Source organism: Pteronotus mesoamericanus, unplaced genomic scaffold (genome assembly GCF_021234165.1).
Source record: "Pteronotus mesoamericanus isolate MK-2021 breed Mesoamerican mustached bat unplaced genomic scaffold, CSHL_Meso_final contig_493, whole genome shotgun sequence".
NCBI classification, from domain to species: domain Eukaryota; kingdom Metazoa; phylum Chordata; class Mammalia; order Chiroptera; family Mormoopidae; genus Pteronotus; species Pteronotus mesoamericanus.
The window spans coordinates 626,010-645,460 of NW_026555183.1; the positions used below are offsets into that span (position 1 = coordinate 626,010).

The 19,451-nt window shown below is 56.7% G+C and overlaps 2 protein-coding genes across 2 annotated transcripts; both read right to left on the minus strand.

Annotated features, from left to right (window-relative positions):
• Positions 1–4,385: 4,385 nt before the first annotated feature.
• Positions 4,386–9,144, minus strand: NAA10 (N-alpha-acetyltransferase 10, NatA catalytic subunit). Its single transcript, XM_054578155.1, has 8 exons — positions 9,019–9,144; positions 8,458–8,556; positions 8,066–8,124; positions 7,199–7,244; positions 6,997–7,112; positions 6,753–6,797; positions 5,393–5,477; positions 4,386–4,704 (listed from the first exon to the last, which is right to left on the minus strand). Exons 1-8 carry the CDS (start codon positions 9,037–9,039, stop codon positions 4,468–4,470), a joined length of 708 nt encoding a protein of 235 aa, XP_054434130.1. The 5' UTR covers positions 9,040–9,144; the 3' UTR covers positions 4,386–4,467.
• Positions 9,145–9,465: 321 nt separating this feature from the next.
• On the minus strand, positions 9,466–16,958 carry RENBP (renin binding protein). Its single transcript, XM_054578117.1, has 11 exons — positions 16,910–16,958; positions 16,455–16,564; positions 16,230–16,305; positions 15,940–16,015; positions 15,586–15,758; positions 14,744–14,968; positions 14,132–14,213; positions 13,617–13,792; positions 12,820–12,951; positions 9,692–9,779; positions 9,466–9,602 (listed from the first exon to the last, which is right to left on the minus strand). Exons 2-11 carry the CDS (start codon positions 16,559–16,561, stop codon positions 9,481–9,483), a joined length of 1,257 nt encoding a protein of 418 aa, XP_054434092.1. The 5' UTR covers positions 16,562–16,564; positions 16,910–16,958; the 3' UTR covers positions 9,466–9,480.
• Between the last annotated feature and the right edge of the window lie 2,493 nt (positions 16,959–19,451).

The window sequence follows — 19,451 nt, forward strand, 5'->3', positions numbered from 1 at the left end:
GGCAGCCGGGCAGCGGCGCCGTGGAGCCCCGCTGCTCCCACGCAGCAGCCGTTAGTGGGCCGGGCGCTGGGACCTGGGGCTCCAAAGCCAGCACCCTGCACCGGCCCCGCCCCTCACCGCCTCCACTGCGGCCAGGGGGCGGGGCGACCCAGGCCTTCTACTGCCCTCAAGGGCCTTCTGTGGTTCTGTGGGAGTCCCACAAAGCTGGGTCCTTGCCTTCCCTCCTGCTGGGCGCTGGGCCATACCTGGACTGCTTTGTGCTCAAAGCTCTCCTGCCAAGCAGCCTGGGCCGGTGTGAGAACCCTAAGGTGTTCAGCAAGCTGGCACCCTCTGGCTGCCGTCCCCCATCCCCTGGCCCCCACCTCTAGAAGGCTGTCTGGCCACCACTGCCAGACAGCACCCTTCACAGCATGGCCACTAGCCTTCAATGCCAGTGGGCAGGGACACCATAGCTGCTCCAGGCCCTGGACTCCCTTTAGTCACCAGCTTCCCCCAGACCCCCAGGACATCGGATGGGGCCCCTCCTTCCCAAGTCACAGCCCTGAGAAATAAGTGCAAGGAGCCTGGAGAACTGGGTGGGAAGTTCCCAGTGTGGGGTGGGAAAGAAGGTCAGCACCAGAGAACAGAACCGCAGCAGCTGTTCCCTTCAGACCCCTTTGTGAGGAGGAGAACAGTGTTCAGCTAAGGTTCCCCCTTCTGCTCCTCCCCATAGGGAGGAACAAGCCCTGTTTCCCCATAGGTGGTTACCACTTCCTGCTGCCGGAAGAGACTCTTCTGTCTCCTTTCCCCTGCAGCTTGCACCTGTCTCATCCTAGGCCTGGGGGTGGGGGCACAGCTATCCAACTGCCCCCTCAGAGTAAGGTCTTAGCAAACCTGGGGAAAAGTATGGGGGCCTCCCCTACCCAGGGTACTGTAGTTTCCCTCTCTACCAACTCAAAGCCACAGGGCAACAGCCTTTCTCCCGTAAATTGGGAAGTCAGGATGCAGGTGGCAGGTGACAAGCCAGACTATACAAATGTCTTCAGTTGGGTGGGAGGAAAATCCCTGGGGTCTAGATTGTGGGAGAGTGAGGCACTTAGGCTTGTGCTCGGGGATGCAAGTCTGCATGTACTAGTGCAAAGGGTCCATGCCTTTGTGTGCATGGATGTCGAAGTCAGGCTCTGTGTACACGTGAGCACACGTGACCTAGACCTGCAGCTCTTTGGCAGGGAGGGCAGGCTGTGCAGGTACTTCCTGCCTTTCAACTGCAAGCAATTCTCTTACCTAGAAGGTGAAAACATACCTCCTCAGCTTGTTGCTGCCCTCCCCACTCCCCAGAACCAAGGGCCTTCTCTAAGATGCTGTGTGTCCACGGGGTCTGGGGATGGAAAACCTGGGAGCTGGCCAGACCCCAGCAGGCCCAGGACTTAGACTTCCAGTAGCTGGTTTCAGCTGTACCAACTGTTCAAATCCTTCAGTAAGGCAGGCGAGTAAGGCTCCTGCCTCCTCCTGCAGCACAAAAGGATGCACCGACCCCAGAAACGGCTCCTGGTCAGGAATCCATGCCCCTCATCAGCTAATCCCTACACAGCTTGCCCCGTTTTTTTCCATCCAAGCTCTGAACGGTCCCTAAAAGTCCCTCACCCATTCAACAGATCTTGGCACAGGGCTGAAGACCACAGGAAACTGCTGATGAACTCATCCCAGCCCCTACTTTCAAATGCTCTCCTCAGTCCTTTTCTGACTCCAGAAATGCTGGCACAATGCCCCATTCAGCCACTGCTTTAAAACCTCAAGTAATTAGCCCCGGCTTTTAGGACACTTGTTTGGCACTTAAGGCCTTAACGCTTGCTCTAACCTCAGCTCCATTGTTCTCAAAGAATCCAAAATTCCATTATCACGCATTAGGCAAGGACCAGATCCTACGAACCTTGCTAAACCTGTTGGCGAGTGGAGAATGGAGTGTACACTTGGTTCTCAGGGGTGACCACAGTGCCGACATGGTCAGGTCTGCTGCGTGGGTGACGGACCAGAGGGGAGATGAGATCAATGAAAAAGGCTCTTACAAGCAGTCCACATCGGAGCAACAATAGATGAAAGCATGAATTGGGCAGTGAGGCCCCTCGTATGTTCCTACAAACCAGCTTTCCAGAAGTTTAACAATAAGATATAATGTAATGCACCTCAGTATATAGGTTCATGGGAGGAGGGGGAGATCTCCGAAGCCTACCCCAGCCACACGAGCGAAGGGGTTAGGGAAGCCTGCCCTTCCTTCCATCAGCTTTCCAGCTACAGCTCGGTTCAGCGCAGGAAAGCGGTCCCTCCCACAACAGAGGAAGTGCTGGGCCCCAAGGGCCAGTAGGGCCTGCGGCTTCCCCTCCTTCCCCTAGCAGTTCCCACCTCCGCCCAGGAAACCCAACTGCCTAGGGGCGGCCGAGAATCAGAGGCCCGCCACTGACGCAGGGCACCAAGGGCAAAGGGCGGGCCGGGTTCTTGTGGGCTGGGCGAAGCGGGGAAGGCGGGATCCGTAGGGCCCCGCCGGCTCCCTCCCGCCACCAGCCGGCTCCCTCCCGCCACCAGCCGGCTCCCTCCCGCCACCACCCGGCTCCCTCCCGGCTCCCTCCCTGCTCCCTCCCACCACGAGCAGGCTCCCTTCCCGCCGGCAACACCCCAGCCCAGCGGCTCCCTCCCGCCTGGCCTGCTGCCGGCCAACCAATCAGAGCCTGGGAACGAAGCCTGCCGCCTGCGCTTGCGTACTGCGACCTGGAAGAGACCGACACTGACGACAGGCGCTGAGGGTGGAGCAAGTATCCGTCTGCTACCCCTACCGCGCAGCCCGTGACTTCAGCCAATCAGAACGCAGCGTTGCCGAGCCAGAGCAGGCAGGCATGCGCAGACTCAACTTTCAGTCCCCACCACCCTCCCCCTAGTTTCAGCTTCCCCGGCTGCCTGTCGGTCACGTGCCAAGCGCCGGCCAAAGAGAACCGAGCTCCAGGCCCAGTGGTGAAATACTCTGGCGTGGCAGGGAAAGTAATGTGTCATCTGCAGTAGCAGGGACTTAGGGTAGTGACAGCTCAGGAGTGCTGAGCTTCACTGGGAAGTGGGCAGCCCAGGCAGTCTCCTCCGGATCTAGGAGCAGCAAGTGATGGTGTGCAGCCAGAGGAAGGGGCACAGGAACAAATTGGGGGTTATAGTGAAGTCATGGAAAACAGAGGGCTTATATTCCGTATGTAATGACATTATCCGCTTGTCAAAGTCCATAGACTACATAGCCCTGGCTGTTGTGCCTCAGCGGACTGAGTACCGGCCTGCAAACAAAAGGGTTGCTGGTTCAATTCCCAGTCAGGGTGTCATATGCCTGGACTGCAAGTCAGGTCCCCAGCTAGGGGCAGGGGAGGAGAAACCAATGATGTCTCTCTCACACACTGATGTTTCTCTTCCTCTTTCTCCCTCCCTTCCCTCTCTAAAAATAAATAAAATCTTTTTTAAAAAAAAATCTGTAGAATGTACAACACAAAGAGGGAAATGGTAGTTAATAATGGTTCAATATTGGCTCAATTATAACATGCAACACAATGATAAATGTTAACAGGGGAGCCCTGGCTGGTGTGGCTCAGTGGATTGAGTGCCAGCCTGTGAACCAAAGGGTCGCCAGTTTGATTCCCAGTCAGGGCACATGCCTGGGTTGCGGGCCAAGGTCCCCAGTAGCGGGCACACAAAAGGCAACCACACATTGATGTTTCTCTCCCTCCCTCTCTCCCTCCCTCTCTCCCTTCCCCTTTGTCTCTAAAATAAATAAATCAAATCTTAAAAAAAAAAGTTAATAGGGGAAACTGAGGGGGTGGTGGGGGTATGTGGGAACTCTGCACTATCAGCTCAGTTCTGTCCTGAAACTACTAGAAGTCTATTAATTATTTTCCAAGCTTAGGGAGTAGATTCAAGGAGTATTACGGTGGTCAAACATACAGGACTCACTGACCTTTTCAATGGCAGGGGACGGATGAATCAAGGACAGTTGCCAGGACTTCAGCAACTGGGTAGCTGGTTGGGCCATAAACCCAGACAGGACACCAAGAGATGAGCCCAGTGAGTAGTTGGACTTAAGCATCTAGAGCCCAGCAAGGCAGTGACAGAGCAGGGCTCAGAAGGCAGAGGATCTGCCCCCCGGGTGGGGGTGGCTTCCAGAACTCCAGGGTCTCCCTCCCTAGGGCCCAAAGATGCTGAAAGCCAAGAGACTTGGGAGCTCCACCTCCAAAGCCCTGACAAAGTTCTTCCCTTCTACCTGGGCTTTCCAGGACGCGCTGCGCCAAAAAGCTGTGAGGTCCACCTCCACAGGGACACAGAGGGGCCTGAGAGAGGCACCCCCCCCCCAAAATGTGCCCACTCGCACACACAAACCCCCCAAGGCCACTGGGTGAAGTTTATTGTGAAACCTCGGGTGAGGACGGGATGGGCAGGCCAGAGTAGGGAGGTGAGCACTTGCAGGTTCTAGGAGGCTGAGTCGGAGGCCTCTGAGCTGTCCTTGACGTCGGTGCTCTCTGTGGTCTCACTGACCTCGCTGAGGTCCTTGCTGTCACCACCGCTGTCCTCCGCAGACAGGCCCTTCTCCTCACGACAGGGCTCTCCTGAGCTTGGGAGCGAGTTGCCCTTGCTCTCCACCTTGTTCTCGATGGAACCCAGCACTGTGTGCCTGCTCTTCTCCTTCAGCTCCAGGTGCCGCCTCAGCTGCCGTCAGGAGCCCAGGGAGAAGAGGGAGAAAGGAGATAGGGCCTAAGTCTCCAGACCACATAGGCCGTCTCAAGCAGCCCAAGGGAGTCTGTGCCTGTCACTTTCTGGGGGCAGGGGGCACAATGAGAGGCAGCAGGGCCAGCGCAGGAAACACAGGACTGCACTGGGTTGAATCCTGGCTCTGCCCTCTCCGGGCCTGTTTTCTCTCCTGCAAGGGGAGTTTGCTCACGCTTCCCTCACGTCGGCCGCTCTAGGACCCTGACTTTCTCCTCAGCCCTGTTTGGTCTTTCCCCTGAGCCTTGAGGCAGGCCATGGCTGTCCCCAGACGCCCCTGCTATCCTGGGGCCCTCGCTCTCAGCGCATCCAGGGGCCTCCTCCCTTGCCTCTTATATCACAGCTCAGGGTGGCACAGGCTTCTTCCTGAAAATGGAATCTTGGGCCCATGTGGCCTCCTTCAAAGCCCTGACAAAGCCCAGCAAGCTGGGGAAACTGAGGTGACAAGGGCCAGGACTCCCAGCAATGTAGCCACAACTGGCACCTTGTCCATCTCACCTCAAGCCGTCGCAGCCCTCCCACTGTCTCGGGGCCCCTGGGAGCTTCACCTTCCCCCTAGCAGGGCCTCCTCTACTTGCCTTGCTTTTCTTTATCTGTGGGGACCGTGGCCCAGGCCCCACTAGACTCTTACCTCATCGGCCATCTGGGTGAGATCCCGCTTCATTGCATACGCATCTTCCCCATCTGCATAGTATTTGGGCTCCACTTCACTGATCCTGTGGGCAGGGGGTGAATAGAAGGACGACCCAAATCAGTGGTCAAAGTCTTCTCAGCCTTCTGGCATCATATACTAGTGGGGCGGGGTGTCATTTCCCCCTGAGAGACCCTTTTGTAGACACGTCCCATTTCCAACACAGCCTTCCCTCTGCTCTCTCCCGCAGTAAGTGGTGCCCAGTGCCTTTATCCCTCTCTCCTCTCCCTCTCCTCTAGGCCCTGCCATAGTCTGGCATCTCTAATCTGGCTACCAAGATCTTTCTGTGGTTTCTTGACTTGAAGCCTGGAATTTAGCCACCCTCTTCCCTCCTGCCCTGCTCCCTGTCACGCACTGAGACTGCATGGTCAGTTCCTATGCCTAGCGACCGGGACCGGGGAGGAGGGGTGCTGCACCCTCTGTGCCTGACAGGCATTGCCAGGCAGTGAGGTCGCCGGCCCGAGCAGCTCAGCGGCTGAGCCTTCATTGGAGGCATGCATGCAGACTTGGGCACCTGCCACTGGAACAGGAACTGGACTTGATGGCCTAGAAAGGCCCTGCCATACCTAAGCCCCTGGAACTGTCGACCACCAGAGGTATCAGCATCTGGGTCAAAGATTCCTCCTCAAATATCCTTCACAAGAGTCCCTTCTCATCCCCCACCAAACTCCGACTGAGTGCTGTCTCGGCGGGCCCTCCAGGGACAACCCATCCCAGCCTCATTTTCAAGTGGCTTTTGCCATCACGTACTGGGTGCGTCAATTCCCTGCCAGGCTCTTCCTGTCCTGTACCAGGCGCGTAGAGACTCCCACGTCCTTGAGTGGACCCACCCTCATCCACCAGATGCCCAGGGCTCTAGTTCCGTCCATTCCTTGTGCTGGTCCCACTTAGGTGCTTCAAGGTGCTTGGCCACTCTGAGTCCTGTTCCTAGGCTTCTGCTCATGTCCGGAGCCCTCATCTCTACTCCTGAACCTTCACTGAAAAGCCTGCGTGCTCTTCGCCGTGCTGCCCTTCGCCTCCTCTCAGCCAGCATCGAGCAATCGCTCCTCCACCCAGCAAAACACATCACACATCCTTCTGCATCACAACATGCCTTGAGCAGGTGACAGCAGGCAGGTGCCGTCACCACCGAGAGTGGAGGAGGCACCCTGACAATGTGTGTGGAGTCCGTGACCTGCTCCCCGGTCACACTCCCCCAACCCCCTGCCTGGAAGTCAGCTCAGCCCATCTCAGCCACGCCGATGAGCCAGACCTGCCTGGGACCACCCCCACTCCGTCAGAAAAATCTCGATCTACTTACTGAAAGTTGAGGGTGTTGGAATAGAGGTGCAGGGCGGCCCGGTTACTGCAGGGGAATAAGGCACTGCTGAGCTGCAGAGACTTGGTCAGGCAGGGATAGCACGTCCAGGTACTGCCCCTCTCCCTAGCGCCCCCTCCCCACTAATCCCACTTCCAGATATTCTCCAAAAGCCAGGGCACCCGAGGACCCGCATCAAGGCAGTATCTCCTCCCTACTCCTCCCTTCCCTCAGCCCTGGCTTCCACCTCTTCCTGACATGCAGGGAAACGTATTTGGCATTGAAGTTCTCGATCATGGCTCGGGAGGCCTGGTCCATCAGCTTCTGAGCCAGGCCAAGGCGCCGGTGGGAACGCTTCACAGCCTGGTGAAAGAGGGGTGGGTCCTCGAGGGCTGCCCCAACTAACCCCTACTTCCACCCCCACTGGAGCCAGCGTGGGCCCTACGCACCAGGGAGGTGATATGTCCATGCGGCACATCATCTGGGTCTTCTTCCCTAGAGCAAGAAGAAAGGAAAGAGGCTAGCGAGGAGCCTGGTGCAAAAGCAGCTACCCCTCCCCACCCCGCATATGTACACGGCAGGAGCACAAACTCCTCTGGCTGGCCCCAAAGTTCCCCCAGACCTGGGTGGGGGGAAGCTGGGACTCTCAAAGCCCCTTACAGCAGCCAAGGGACGTGTAGTGTCAACGGAGTAATGGAATATTGTCCAGTGATAAAAAGAAATGAGCTAGCAAGCCATGAAAAGACATGGAGTAACCTTAAATTCACATCACTAAGTGAAATAAGCCAATCTGAAAAGCCTACGTAGTTTCTCATTGGAACTAAATGACATTTTGGAAAAGGCAAAACTTCGAAGACAGTAAAAGGATCAATGGTTGCTAGGAGGAGGAGGGTGGGATAAATAGGCAAGGACACACAGAGGATTTTGATTTTAGGACAGTGCAACTACTCTGTATGACACTCTAGTAGTGGATACATTAGACATTTGTGTAAATCCACGGAAAATACACCACCAAGTATGAAACTTAACAGAGACTACAGACTTTAATGATGAGGCGATATCAGTTCATCCATTGTAACAAATACACCACAAGGCCTTAATAATAAAGGAAACTGGGGGGAGAGGAGAGGGGATATACAAGAACTATACTTTCCACTCAATTTTGCTCTAAACTTGAAACTGAACTAAAGAAAAAGTCTGTGAGTTAATTTTTTAAAAAATCAACCCAGGCAGCATCCACCAGACATGTGTAGTGTTGATTCCCCCCACCCCACCCAGCTCCCACACCAGGCTTCTCTCCCTTCTTGGTAACTCACATTTTGGCCAGGACATACCCCACAATCTTCCCATTCTCATCCTCAGCGATGTAAGAGAGCTGGGAGACAGGGAGGAGAAAGAAGTCAGAAAACAACATCTTGTCCCAGGTGAGGGGCCCTTAGCAGATTCCTCAGCCCACAGACCGCTGTGTACGTGACAGACAGCAGTCCCTCAAGTGACGAGTTCAATGACAGCTACTGACCTGCAGGCCAAGTGGCCTGCTTTCCCCACAGCACCCTGTGCCCTGCCCTTTCCAGTGAGGGAACAGACACAGGTGTGAATCCTGTCCCTCCCTTGGTCCAGTTCGAAGCTACCCACCCCAGGTGAAAACACCCACTCCTCCCAAACTGACACCTGATGTCCGCAGTCCCCAAATCCCTCAGCCGCCCACCTGGGGCCACGAGAGGCCATGGTAAAAGTAGTACTTCATCTGGTAGTTCTCTGGCAGGCACAGGAGGTTGCAGTGCTGCATGTTCATCAAGTCCTCTGGCTGTGGGGTGGAGGGCAGTGGAATGCGGTCAGGCCTGAGGCTGTGGTGACTAAGCAGGCCTCTGTCCTGTCAGAAGCCGTCTAGCTGTCTGTCCAGTCACCGACCACCCCCACCCCCCGCAGGGCTTGGCGGGCCAGTGACTGTCTTTACACAGGCCTGGCCCACAGCCGCTGTGCAAAAATCGTCTGTTCTTGGAATGAACGTGGGTGCCACGGGGGGCTCCCGGACACCATCCATCTGAGCCCCGACATCCCGCAAAGAGGGGGCTCGCAGCCCCGGCCCCTTCTTCGGGTAAGTCCGGCCCCCTCTTCGGGTAGGTCCACCCCACGGGCACGTTGGCCTTCACCTCCCCGCGCAGGACGGCCAGCCCGAGACGCGGCAGGCCCCTCGGGAGCATGCGCACGCGGCCACCCGGCCCGCACCCACGCGGCGCGCGGACAGCCTTCCGCCCTGGCCCCTCACCCTCGCATTGCGGATGTTCATAACGGCGGCGGGGATCGCGGGTCACAGCGGGTCGTGAACGCGCAGTCAGCTGCCGCCGCGCTCCAAAGTGACGCCGGGGCTGGGGCTGGGGCTGGGGCCGGGGCCAGGGCCGGGGCCGGGCTCGGGCTTGCGGGGGCGGGGACGGAAGGGGCGGTGCGCTCCGAGACAGGCCGCCGGCCGGAAGTGCTCGCTGTCGCACCCGCCCTCGCGGCCGCAAAGCCAATGCGCGAGGCGGGTGGGGGCGGGGGCGGGACTGTCAGCCGGTGAGGCGGTGCACGGCGGCGGGGGGGCTACTGCCCGGAGCAGTCGAACTGTCGGCTGGCGGGCTACCTTCTGGGCGAGCAGGTGCCCCGCGGCAAGCTCAGCGGCTGCCCCCAACCCCAGCGACCCCACAGACATGCACACGCGGGCAGTGGAGCAGGCTCAGCTTTATTCCGCGCTTCAGGAGGCGGGGTGGGCGGACGGGGACCCGGCGCCGTGGTCGGGGACAGGGGCGAGGCGGCTCAGCAGAGCGCTCAGCATCACCTCGCACATGGCCAGGCACCGCGGCACGTGGAAGCAGCCTGCGGGGAGAGGACAGATGGCGAGTTGGGAGGACTGGGGCCAGCCAAATTCCCAGAGCCCGTGGAGCCCCACCCTGTCCCCCACTCACCTTTGAAAGGACCCCCCTTGATGGTGAGGGCAACTGTCCCCTCTCGGTTTAGGTAGCCAAACCATTCCCCGTACTCGGGATCGCGAAACTGGAATAACAATGAGACAGTGACAGCTAGCACCTGCAGGAGCCCTCCTTAGGCGACAGGCCTAGGGAGGGGCCTCTCACTGTCTCCACTGCTCTGCAACCTGAGTCACAGCTGGGGATGACCCCAGGTAACGTGGCTCCAGAATCCGTGCTCTTCGACACACCATACCGCATCCTGGTCAAGGATAAAAAGCAAGGGGCTTTCCCCTTTCTCCTTGGGTTGGAGAGTCTATAGCTAGATAACCCACTGAGGGAAAGGGGCACACAGGCTGTTAGATTAAACATTGCAAGATGGACTAAAAGGAACCCTGCTTAGGGATGGCAGAAGCTTTATCTTGATTGCCGCTTATGGCTATACAGATGTTATGTACATTGGCAAGTCTTAGTGAACTGGACACTCAAAATGGACACATAACAAGTGGCTATAACTTGTACTTCAATAAAATTGATTTAAAGAAACAAACAAAGACAGCCCTGATGGAAGTGCTGATTTGTCAGCTCACTTTGTAACAAGTGACTCCCTTGGAGTCCCTGTTCCCTGCTACCCAGGCCTGTCCTCCAATAGCTGAGACTATGACTGTCCAGCATGGAGATCTGATTCCTGCCTTGCTCGCCAGAGGTCCCAAATACACCTCCCCCTCCCTCAGAGCCGCCTGCAGCCTGCCCCTGCCCAGAAACTCTATTGACCCTTCCGCATTCCTTCTCTCCTGCTCAAATCCCATTGGGCACCTGTCCCCTGGAGGCTTGTCATTTCCTTCCAGACACCTCAGGATGGACCTCAGAGCCCGAGCCTCAGTCCTTCTTTTTCCTTCCTGCGTAGAGACTTCAGTGGAAGTGAGCCCCTTCTCAGAGGGTCATAGAGGAGATCAATGACATTGAAGTCCACTATCAAAGTATCTTAATTATTTTTAATAATATTAAGTTAAATATCTTTTTCTTTCTTTTCTTTCTTTTTTCTATAGAGGGAGGAAGATGGAGAGAAACATCAATGCCAGAGAGAAGCATCGATTGGTTGCCTTCTGTACGTGCCCCAGACATGCAACCTAGGTGTGTACCCTGACTGGGAATTGAACTGTCAACCTTTTGGTTATAGGACAGTGCTCCAACCAACTGAGCCACATAGGCCAGGGCTCAAAGTATCTTTTCAGGCCCTGGTAACTCAGTTGGTTACAGCATTGTCTTGTTACAACCAAGGTTTTGGGTTCAATCCCCAGTAAGGACACATACAAGAATCAACCAATGAATACCTAAGCGGAACAACAAATTGATGTTTCTCTCAAAAAATCAATCAACAAAAAAGTGTCTTTTTAACTTGGGGTTCATGAGTTGCTGTATTCTTTGTAGGACGTAAAACTAGTTCTGTATCTATTCCTTCTTTCTTTCTAGGGACGTTGTTTGTGACCTTACTCATTTTTCAGCTACTGGATCTGACACAGAAAGATAACAAAGAATTTAACTGTTTTCTCATCCAGGTTTTCTGTGGGTGTCTAAATTTTTGCTTTCTGTAGTCTAAGTTGGTTAGTGTATAATGACTGGCCTGTTAGTGATAACTTTTACAATTGTTCAAATGCCATCTCTATCTCTTTAAAATGTATTCCTTAAATTTAACTTTAGGCAGTTAAAACTGGTGGCCTCTAATACATGTTCTTTATTGATGCATTCAATATTAAGATATAGCATTGGGTCTCATGACTCCTGGGTTTGGAAGTAGTGATGAGCTTGTGCAATACTTGGAGATGCCTCCCTAAGTACAGTGTAACATGAACATATTTGGGATTCCTTGTTTTAAAATATTTGTTTTTAGAGAGAGGGAAAGGGAGGGAGAAAGAGGGGGAGAGAAACATCGATCGGTGGCCTCCTGCAAGACCCCAGCGGGGGGCCTGGCCCACAACTCAACCGGGAATTGAACCGGCAACCTTTTGTTTGGCAGGCTGGCGCTCAATCCACTGAGCCACACCAGCCAGAGCCATATTTGCGACTTCTACTGGTGACAAACTCAGGTGCTGTTAATACTACTATGGTCACTGCCTCCATTCATAATGGGAATAAATGCTGGATTTCAGGTAGAGTTTAGTACAAATAAAGATGTAATTTCCTCTCAGGTTTCGAAGCCCATGGACCCCAGAAAAAGACCCCCTGCTATAGTCCTTCCCATTCTGGAGTTTGCCAATGGAGTAAATTGTGGCCTTAGAAATTAACCAGTAATCTTCATTCATTCACCACCAGGCTCAGCACCCAAGGTACCCCTCAGCAGCAGCTGGTATAGCTCATCACTCTTTGGCCTCTGGGAGGCCCCGGCTTCCTTCCTACCTTGAAGCTGATTCTTGTCTCCTTTGCTGGGCCTCCTATTCCGTCTTCTCCTTCTGTACTTTCAAAAGCTTACTTTGTCTCCTGGCTTCCAGTATCATCTATATTCTTTTGATGCCCAAACAATCATGGCCCAGACCTCTCCCACTTAACCAGACTCTCTGAGGCATCTGTACGCTGCAACTCCCACCCCAAGCCAGGCCCCCATCCTCACTGGCCAGGATGACAGCTCTAGTCTCCTGCCTCCCTGCCTTTGCCCTCTGCCTTGTAGCCTCCCCTCCTGAAGCCACAGGACCCAGTAAGGCCTAAATCAGACAAGGGAACAGCTCTGGACAGAGCACCCCCTGCCACTATTATTTCCTCCCACAGCCCGCTGATCTTGCTTTATTTTCCATAGCTTTCAATGCCACCTATATTTGCCTGTTCACTTGTTTACAGTCTGTCCCCCCACCCCTACTGAAACATAAGCTTCCAGGGAGCAAGGACTGTTCTGCTGACTGAACAGAGGACACCAAGGGACCTCCAGGATCTCTCAGACCAGCTTAGGGGCCACACCCAGCGAAACAGGAAGCAGCGGGTGTGGGGTGACCCCCCCACCCCCACCCCGAGCCAGCCTTCTCCCGCAGCCCAGGAGAGCCCGGCCCCGGCCCGCCTGGGGAGCAATGACTGCCTGCCGTCTCCTCCACAGCCCTGCTGGGCCCACAGAGGGCTGTGGACCAGGAAGCAGCACTTACCTGGCGGAAGGTGTACTCAGCCACCTGGTAGAAGAGAGGCAGTAAGGCAGGGTCCCCACTGTCACTGTAGCCCATGAGTAAGGCAATCATGGCTTCACTGTGCGGCCACCAGAGCTTCATGGCCCACTCCAGCTGAGCAGAGCAGAGAAAGGCATCTGAGAGCCCAGGGTCTCACCCTCCGCCACTCCTCTCAACAGGAAAGTCACCATCATCTTTAAGGCCCCGGCTCAAGACTCCATCTGGTCCAGGCACTTGGAGCTCAATCACAGGGTGGCTACCTCTGGGAGTCCGAACAGCCCGTTGAATAGGACTAGCCTGTTGACCCAGGGCACCCCGAAGGGCAAGGATGGGGCGGGCTTTCCTTTAGCCCTGAAATTGAAACCTGTCAGTCTTGTTAGTCTCTCTAAAGCCCCTTGGATACTCAGTTCCTGCCAGTGGCAGAGTTAGCCACTCTCTGCGGATCTCAGCAGGATCAAGGCATAATCAGAGGAAATCGACCTAAGGGAGCAAATCTGCTACCCCTGCTGATACCTTAAAATCACCCAGAGAGCCTTTTCAAGATGAAGGGAACAGGTGCATTGGTGTTGTCTGTGCTCCCTAATGGCCGCTCTACACACATGAGGTTGGGGACCGCTGGCACAGAAGTCAAGGGCTTATCACTGGGGTCGTGCTGGGCAAGTTCACCACTCTGGGCCCTAGGTCCCTCTCTGTGAAATGGGTGATGAGAGCAAGCTCTGAACCTCTCAAGACAAAGCTTTGAACAGGTTAGTATCACGTGGCCCCGAGCCCACTCCCACCTGGGTAGGGCAGAAGCCATCGACATCCTGGAAGTAGAAGAGGCCTCCATGGTCAGGGTCCCATCCGGAGCGGAAAGGCAACAATAGGAACTTGTCAATGACATGGGCTCGAAGTGCAGGGTCCCCCTTCCTGATGGCATGGCGGAGCAGGAACCATCCAGCTTCCAGTGCATGGCCTAGCGAAGGCTCAGGGTAAGGCAGGCTGCAGGTCCTCCCCTGGGCTGGGAGGCTCAAGCCCCTGCGCTGACTACTGTGCCTCCCTTCCTGCCTCCCGAACATTGGGAGCTGCTCTGAGCTCCCTGGCCCACATGACACACCCTCCCATGCAGAAAGCTTGCCCCCGCTGCTGATGCCCCAGCCTGGGAGGCCTGTCACCCCTTCTTTGTCCAGTCCTTGGCTGGCAGAGGGTGAAGGGAGGAAGGCAGTCCCCAGGCACTCCCCACACCTGAAGCCCAGAAACTGAGGCTGAGCACTTGCCTCCTCCGGGGTGGCACCCAGGCCACCCTGCCCCTCACCTGGGTTCTGGTGTCTCCCCAGGCAACCGGAAAGTTCCTTGCCATCCTCTGACACATTCTCCAGCACAGCTTGCCCATCCCTCTGCCAGGGGAGGAGCAGGGGAAAGTAATTCTGCCTTCAGCCCCCACCACCCAACCACAAAGACCCTCCTTCCCCGCCTGCCTCCCTCCATAATCTGCAAGCTTGGGCAAGCCTGGCTCAGAGGGGCGTTTGAGGAGGCGCTGATTCATTCTCAAGAGCCTGGACGGGTTCTAACTCTTGCTTTAGGCCTGAGCCCCCCAAGGTGAGAATGGTGAAACACTGAAGGGACCGAGATCGGGTGGGCTGAGCTGCCCACAGAAGCCTGGAAGGACCTGGGTCCGGCTGGGTTTCCTGCTCTCTGATGTGCCCGAGGCGCTGGCACCCTCCCTCTTGCCCTTGGCCCCATCCAGCTCCCTGGGCTCTCCATCTTCTCAAGGGTCCTGGGCTGAGCCTCCCTATCTTGAAAAGGACCATCAGGGTCCAGGGTTGGTGTGGGTGCAAGTGGAGGAGCTGCCCCGAGGGCGGGGGGTTGCCCTGCTCCCCAGCACCCAGGCCCCGTGTGGCAGCTGGCATCAGCCTCCTGCCCCCACCTGGACATGCTGCAGAATCCTCTGGGCGCACCAGTCCCCCAGCTCTGCGTAGTTGCCCGCCAGCTCCTCGTCCGCTTCTCCAAGCTCTTCTACCAGGTTGAGCAACATCATGGGCACCGCCATGGACTCTGAGGCCGGGGTCCCTGGGAGCCAAGGCCGGCCCAGCCCCGATGGGTCTTTCCGCACCCACTGTACGATCTGATCCATCATCTCCACCGCTTCCCTCTGGGCGTGGTGGGTGAGGTGAGGGGAGGCCCAGGCTGAGGCTGCACCCCGTTCAGTCAGGCCCCCAGGACCCAGCCCTGGGGTGGGAGAGCCGAGTCCTCCCACGCACTCACAGGACACCTTTCTTCACCAAGGGCCTGCTCTGGGCCCGGCCCGGGTTGGGTGCTGGAGGCCAGGGTGCATCTGCCCCATCCTGCCTCAGGGGCTCCCCGTCTCGGGGTGCCTGCCACCCCTAGGCAATGAGGTTGGGTAGGGACCTCAGGGAGAAGGGAGATGCCCCCTCCCAGGTGGGGGCTGGGCATGGGTTGGCCCCTCCATACCCAGGGCCCCTGTGAAGGCGCAGGGAGGGAGAAGGAGTTCAGAAGGGAAGGAGAACGAGACTTCTGGGGGGATCCCCTTAGACACGCAGTGACAATACAGTGCAATAAGGAGGGTATTGCCAGCAGCCCTGGAGTCATGGGGCCCAGAGGAAGGACTGACACTGACAACAGGTCCAGCCTGCAGACAGGGCCGGGGGAGGGGAAGGGCTCGGCACACAGAATGCGAATGCATCGGGTGCCGCTGCGCAGCACAGGTGAGAGCACAGAGATTCTCAGGGCAGCCTCCCTCCCATGCACCTGGTAATGTGCTTCCCCCGTCACCCTCCACAGCTCGTTCATGGCCATGGTGTAGAAACACTCGCTAAAGATGGTTCGTTGCACCTTGACCGGGCGGCCATCCCGTGTCAGGACAAAGGCACATTTCTTCCCAGGAGGTGCCACTCGGGCATAACGCAGCAAAAATTCGCCACCTGGTGGTTGGGAAATTGGCATGCTAGAACTCAGGTGGGGGACACTCTCACCTCTTCTTTCCACCTTTGAGCGTCCCCCAAGCTCTTCGCTGTTTCTAGACTCCTCTAGAAAGGAGGCACACAGGAGCTACTGAATAAACTTGGAGTGGCCTTTGGGGAGATAGGAGCAGGGAGCGGGCACCTGCTTTAGCTGAGTCCAGAAGTTCAGGGCAGCGGAAGCGCTCAAACTTGCGGTACAGGTAACAATACATCCACACCTGTGGAGGAGCAGAGGGAGCATGGCTTAAGCAAGGGGCAGCGGGGTCCTCAGGGCTGGGATGAGGGGGAGTCCTAGGTGCCCTTGTCGGGGGAGGAACAGTGTTAAGATGACAGGCCCTGTCCTGTGCGAGCATGTGCGGACCGAAGCAGGACAGACCAAGTTGACTTTGTCTTACACCCCTGCGAAAGCTGCAAGCCTAGGCACATTCCTACCTGCCTCCCCTGCAGCCAGACATACTTGAGGTCGTCATACACATGCCCATCGCGGCCGAGGCACGTGAAGAAGCCCCTGTGGAACACAGAGTTAGCAAAGGGAAGGGGCCCTGCACTCCCAACAGCCTGCTGGGCCCAGCAGATCTGAGACTGCTGAGAGTGAGGTGGGGGCTCAGCTGGGGCAAAGATCCTGCTGGGGGCACCGAAAGGAAGAGCGAGGCGCACCCATGCTCCTGGTCGTGAGAGTGCTCCATCCAGAAAGCCACCACTCGGTCCAGCTCCTGCCCCACACGCTCCTTCCAGGCCTGCAGAGTCTCCCGCTCCTTCTCCATATCCTGGGGAACTTGGGACTTGGAGGTGCGGCTCCCCCACAGGCCTCCCCATCTTCCTGGATCCCAGCCTCCTGAACGGGCTCCTCTGTGCTCCAGGTCACCCCAGGCTTGAGTGGGCACCAGGGCTGCCCGACCTGTCTCCCTCACGCTCTCCGGCCTGGGGATCCAGCCCTTGAGTTTCCCCCAACTGGTGTGCAGGGCTGCCCTCCGGCCCGGGACCAGCCCCAGGACTGACCCCACCAAACGGGGGATACTCCAGAACAACACCCTACCCCTAACGGGCCCCACCACTGGCCCGCCACACTCAGAGACCCCCCCCCCCGCCCCCCACCCCCCTCTCATCCCTACCTCTCCTCCAGGAAGCCAGACGGAGATGGTCACGATCCCGTGACTGTCACTCAGCTGACCCAGCTTCGCCCCACCCACCCCCTCCTTAGGGGTTCCGCAGGGCCCGGGGGCGGGGCCGGGTCGGGGGCGGGGCTTGGCAGGCGCTTGGCCCCGCCCCGCGCTCCGGCTCCGCCCCCACCTCGGGCTTGCTGCGACCCTCTAGTGGCTGAACCCCACGATTGCTGCTGCTGGGGCCGTCAGCTCAAGATCTTCCTGGTGGGAAATACTGGGTGAGCCGGCAGGAAGGTCTGAGACCAGGCGGGGTGCGGGGGCTGGGAGGTGGGGTGTGTTGGGGTGCGCGGGTCAGCTTTCCCTCTCCCCACCTGTGAACTGAATCCTAAGAGGGGCCCTAGTACGGGCCCGGTGGGGAGACCAAGGGTGGTGGCCTCAGCAAAGGTGTGGGGCTCAGGTACAGCAGGAGAGGGGACAGACGGAAGTGCCTGAAATGAGGCCCCTCTGACCTGTGACCCCACAGAGTGAGCAACTCCTCTGGATGAATCAGCCCCTCATCAACAGCTTCAGCTGTCAGGGTCAGTACAGGGCAACCGTTGACATTGACTTCTTAGCTCAAGTGATGCAGCTCAAAAGCCGGACATCAATTGTACAGGTAAGAGTGGGCGTCCCGGGACCTCTCTTCCTTCTGACCCCCGAGTTCTCCAGGCCTGTCTCCTAGTGCCCAGATGTGGCTTGTGTGACTTCGTGACTGTCTGACCTGATCTGGTGCCCTGAGCAAGGCTGGCTGACCAACTGTCCCTCAGTTTCCCTGCTAAGGGTGTAATTATGTGGAGGCTGAGGTGCAGGGGCCAGATTGCCTGAGGGCCTTGGGCTCCCAGTATGGCTTGTGGGAACTTGGACCTCTGGGTCGGTGGCTCCTTTGTCTGGAAGGATGGATTACAGCCCAGGAGTGTGAGTGGGCCTCTCTGCCTCATCGATGCAGCTCCAGAATGTGGCCAGAACAGCGATTCCAGTGCCTGGGCATGGCCCTATACCGCCGCTCCTGCTGCTGTGTGCTGGTCTTTGATGTCACAGTGGCTGACTCTTTCCAGGCTCTGGCTGCTTGGCAGGCCGTTCCTGCTGTAGGCTGACATTCCCAGCCCCAAACAATTTCCCTTTGTGACACGTGAGAATAAGACTAACTTCCCGGTGGGTAGGGTTACAGGTACACCTTGGAGATACTGCAAGTTCTGCTCCAGGACACTGCAATAAAGTGAGTTGTAATCTTTTTTTTCCTTCAATATTTTATTTATTTGTTTTTAGAGAGAAGGGAAGGGAGAGAGAAACATCAATGTGCCTCTTGCATGCCCTTAACCAAGGACCTCCCCCCACAACCCAGGACAGGAGCTGTAATCTTATTTATTTTACTTTGTTTATTTATTTTTAGAGGGGAGGGGAGAGAAACAGGACTGTGTGGTTGCCTCTCGTGCGCCCCCTGCTGGGGACCTGCCCCGCAACCCAGGCATGTGCCCTGACTGGGAATCGAACCCGTGACCAACCCTCAATCCACTGAGCCTCACCAGCCAGGGTGAGTTGTAATCTTTTTGCTGGCAGAGGGTCTTGTCTTCAACTTGTAAAAGACAGAACATCTATGAAATGCAATAAAGTGAATTGAATAAAACAAGGTGTGACTGCCCTGACTGGTGTGGCTCAGGGAGTTGGACATCATCCTTCAAACCAAAAGGTCGCTGGTGCAATTGCAGGTCAGGGCACGTCTCAGGGTTGCTGGCCAGATCAGTTGGTGCTGGTCTCAAAATAATGGACCCCCTGTTGGGGGCGTGCGAGAGGCGACCAATTGATGTTTCTCTCCCTCTTTCTCCCTCCCTTCCCTCTCTCTAAAAATAAAAACCTTAAAAAACAACAACAACAAAAAAAAACAAGGTATGACTGCACAGTGTAGTTTCTCTGTTTTGCCTCCACCCTCCACCTTAGCTCATGCTTAGGGGGGCTCACTCCTCGCTTTGGGCTCAGCTGGGCTTGTGTGGACCTGCCCTGATCACAGATGCCTGTCAGCATTTATGGTGTACTTCTTTATGTTCAGCCTCACCCCTGCCTTCCTTGCACTCTGTCCCCCTCATGCCCAGTCAAGGACAAGCCTCGGTATGTGGAGGGTTCTAAGGTTCCTGTTGGTGGGCCCCCTGGCCCTTGATCCAGTAGATAAGGTCTTGGCCAATCCCAAGGGGGAGAGCTGATACAAATCCTCTTCCCTCGAGGGACTCTCCCCAGGAGGCTAATGAATGGTGAGCCCATTATTTTGAGACCAGCACACCAACTGGTGTGGCCCTTGCCTTCCCTAGTGCCATGCAGGCTGCCTTAAGGCAGGTGAGCACAGGAACAGCAGAGGGTGGGTGGAAGGAACTCCCACAGCCCTCCAAAGGCTAAGTATCCAGAGAGTCATCTGTCACGCATTGACAGATCTGCACAGGCCCCTCCCCACCTGGGGCCAGCCCCAGAGACTCTTGGCTACAGCTGGCTTGCATCCTCCCACCACTGAGAGCATTTGCTCCTG

Bases quoted from the DNA above. Each gene is read 5' to 3' on its own strand.
- NAA10 (XM_054578155.1), bottom strand. From the start codon at position 9,039: ATGAACATCCGCAATGCGAGG. The intron at 6,798-6,996 runs GTGGAAGCCAGG...ATTCCCCTGCAG, and splicing joins TCCCTGCATGTCAGGAAGAG to TAACCGGGCCGCCCTGCACC. The intron at 4,705-5,392 runs GTAAGAGTCTAG...TCCTGACGGCAG, and splicing joins TCACCCAGATGGCCGATGAG to CTGAGGCGGCACCTGGAGCT.
- RENBP (XM_054578117.1), bottom strand. From the start codon at position 16,561: ATGGAGAAGGAGCGGGAGACTCTGCAGGCCTGGAAGGAGCGTGTGGGG. The intron at 14,969-15,585 runs GTGCATGGGAGG...CACCACGCCCAG, and splicing joins CGGGGGAAGCACATTACCAG to AGGGAAGCGGTGGAGATGAT. The intron at 9,603-9,691 runs GTGAGTGGGGGA...CTCTCCCCGCAG, and splicing joins CAAGGGGGGTCCTTTCAAAG to GCTGCTTCCACGTGCCGCGG.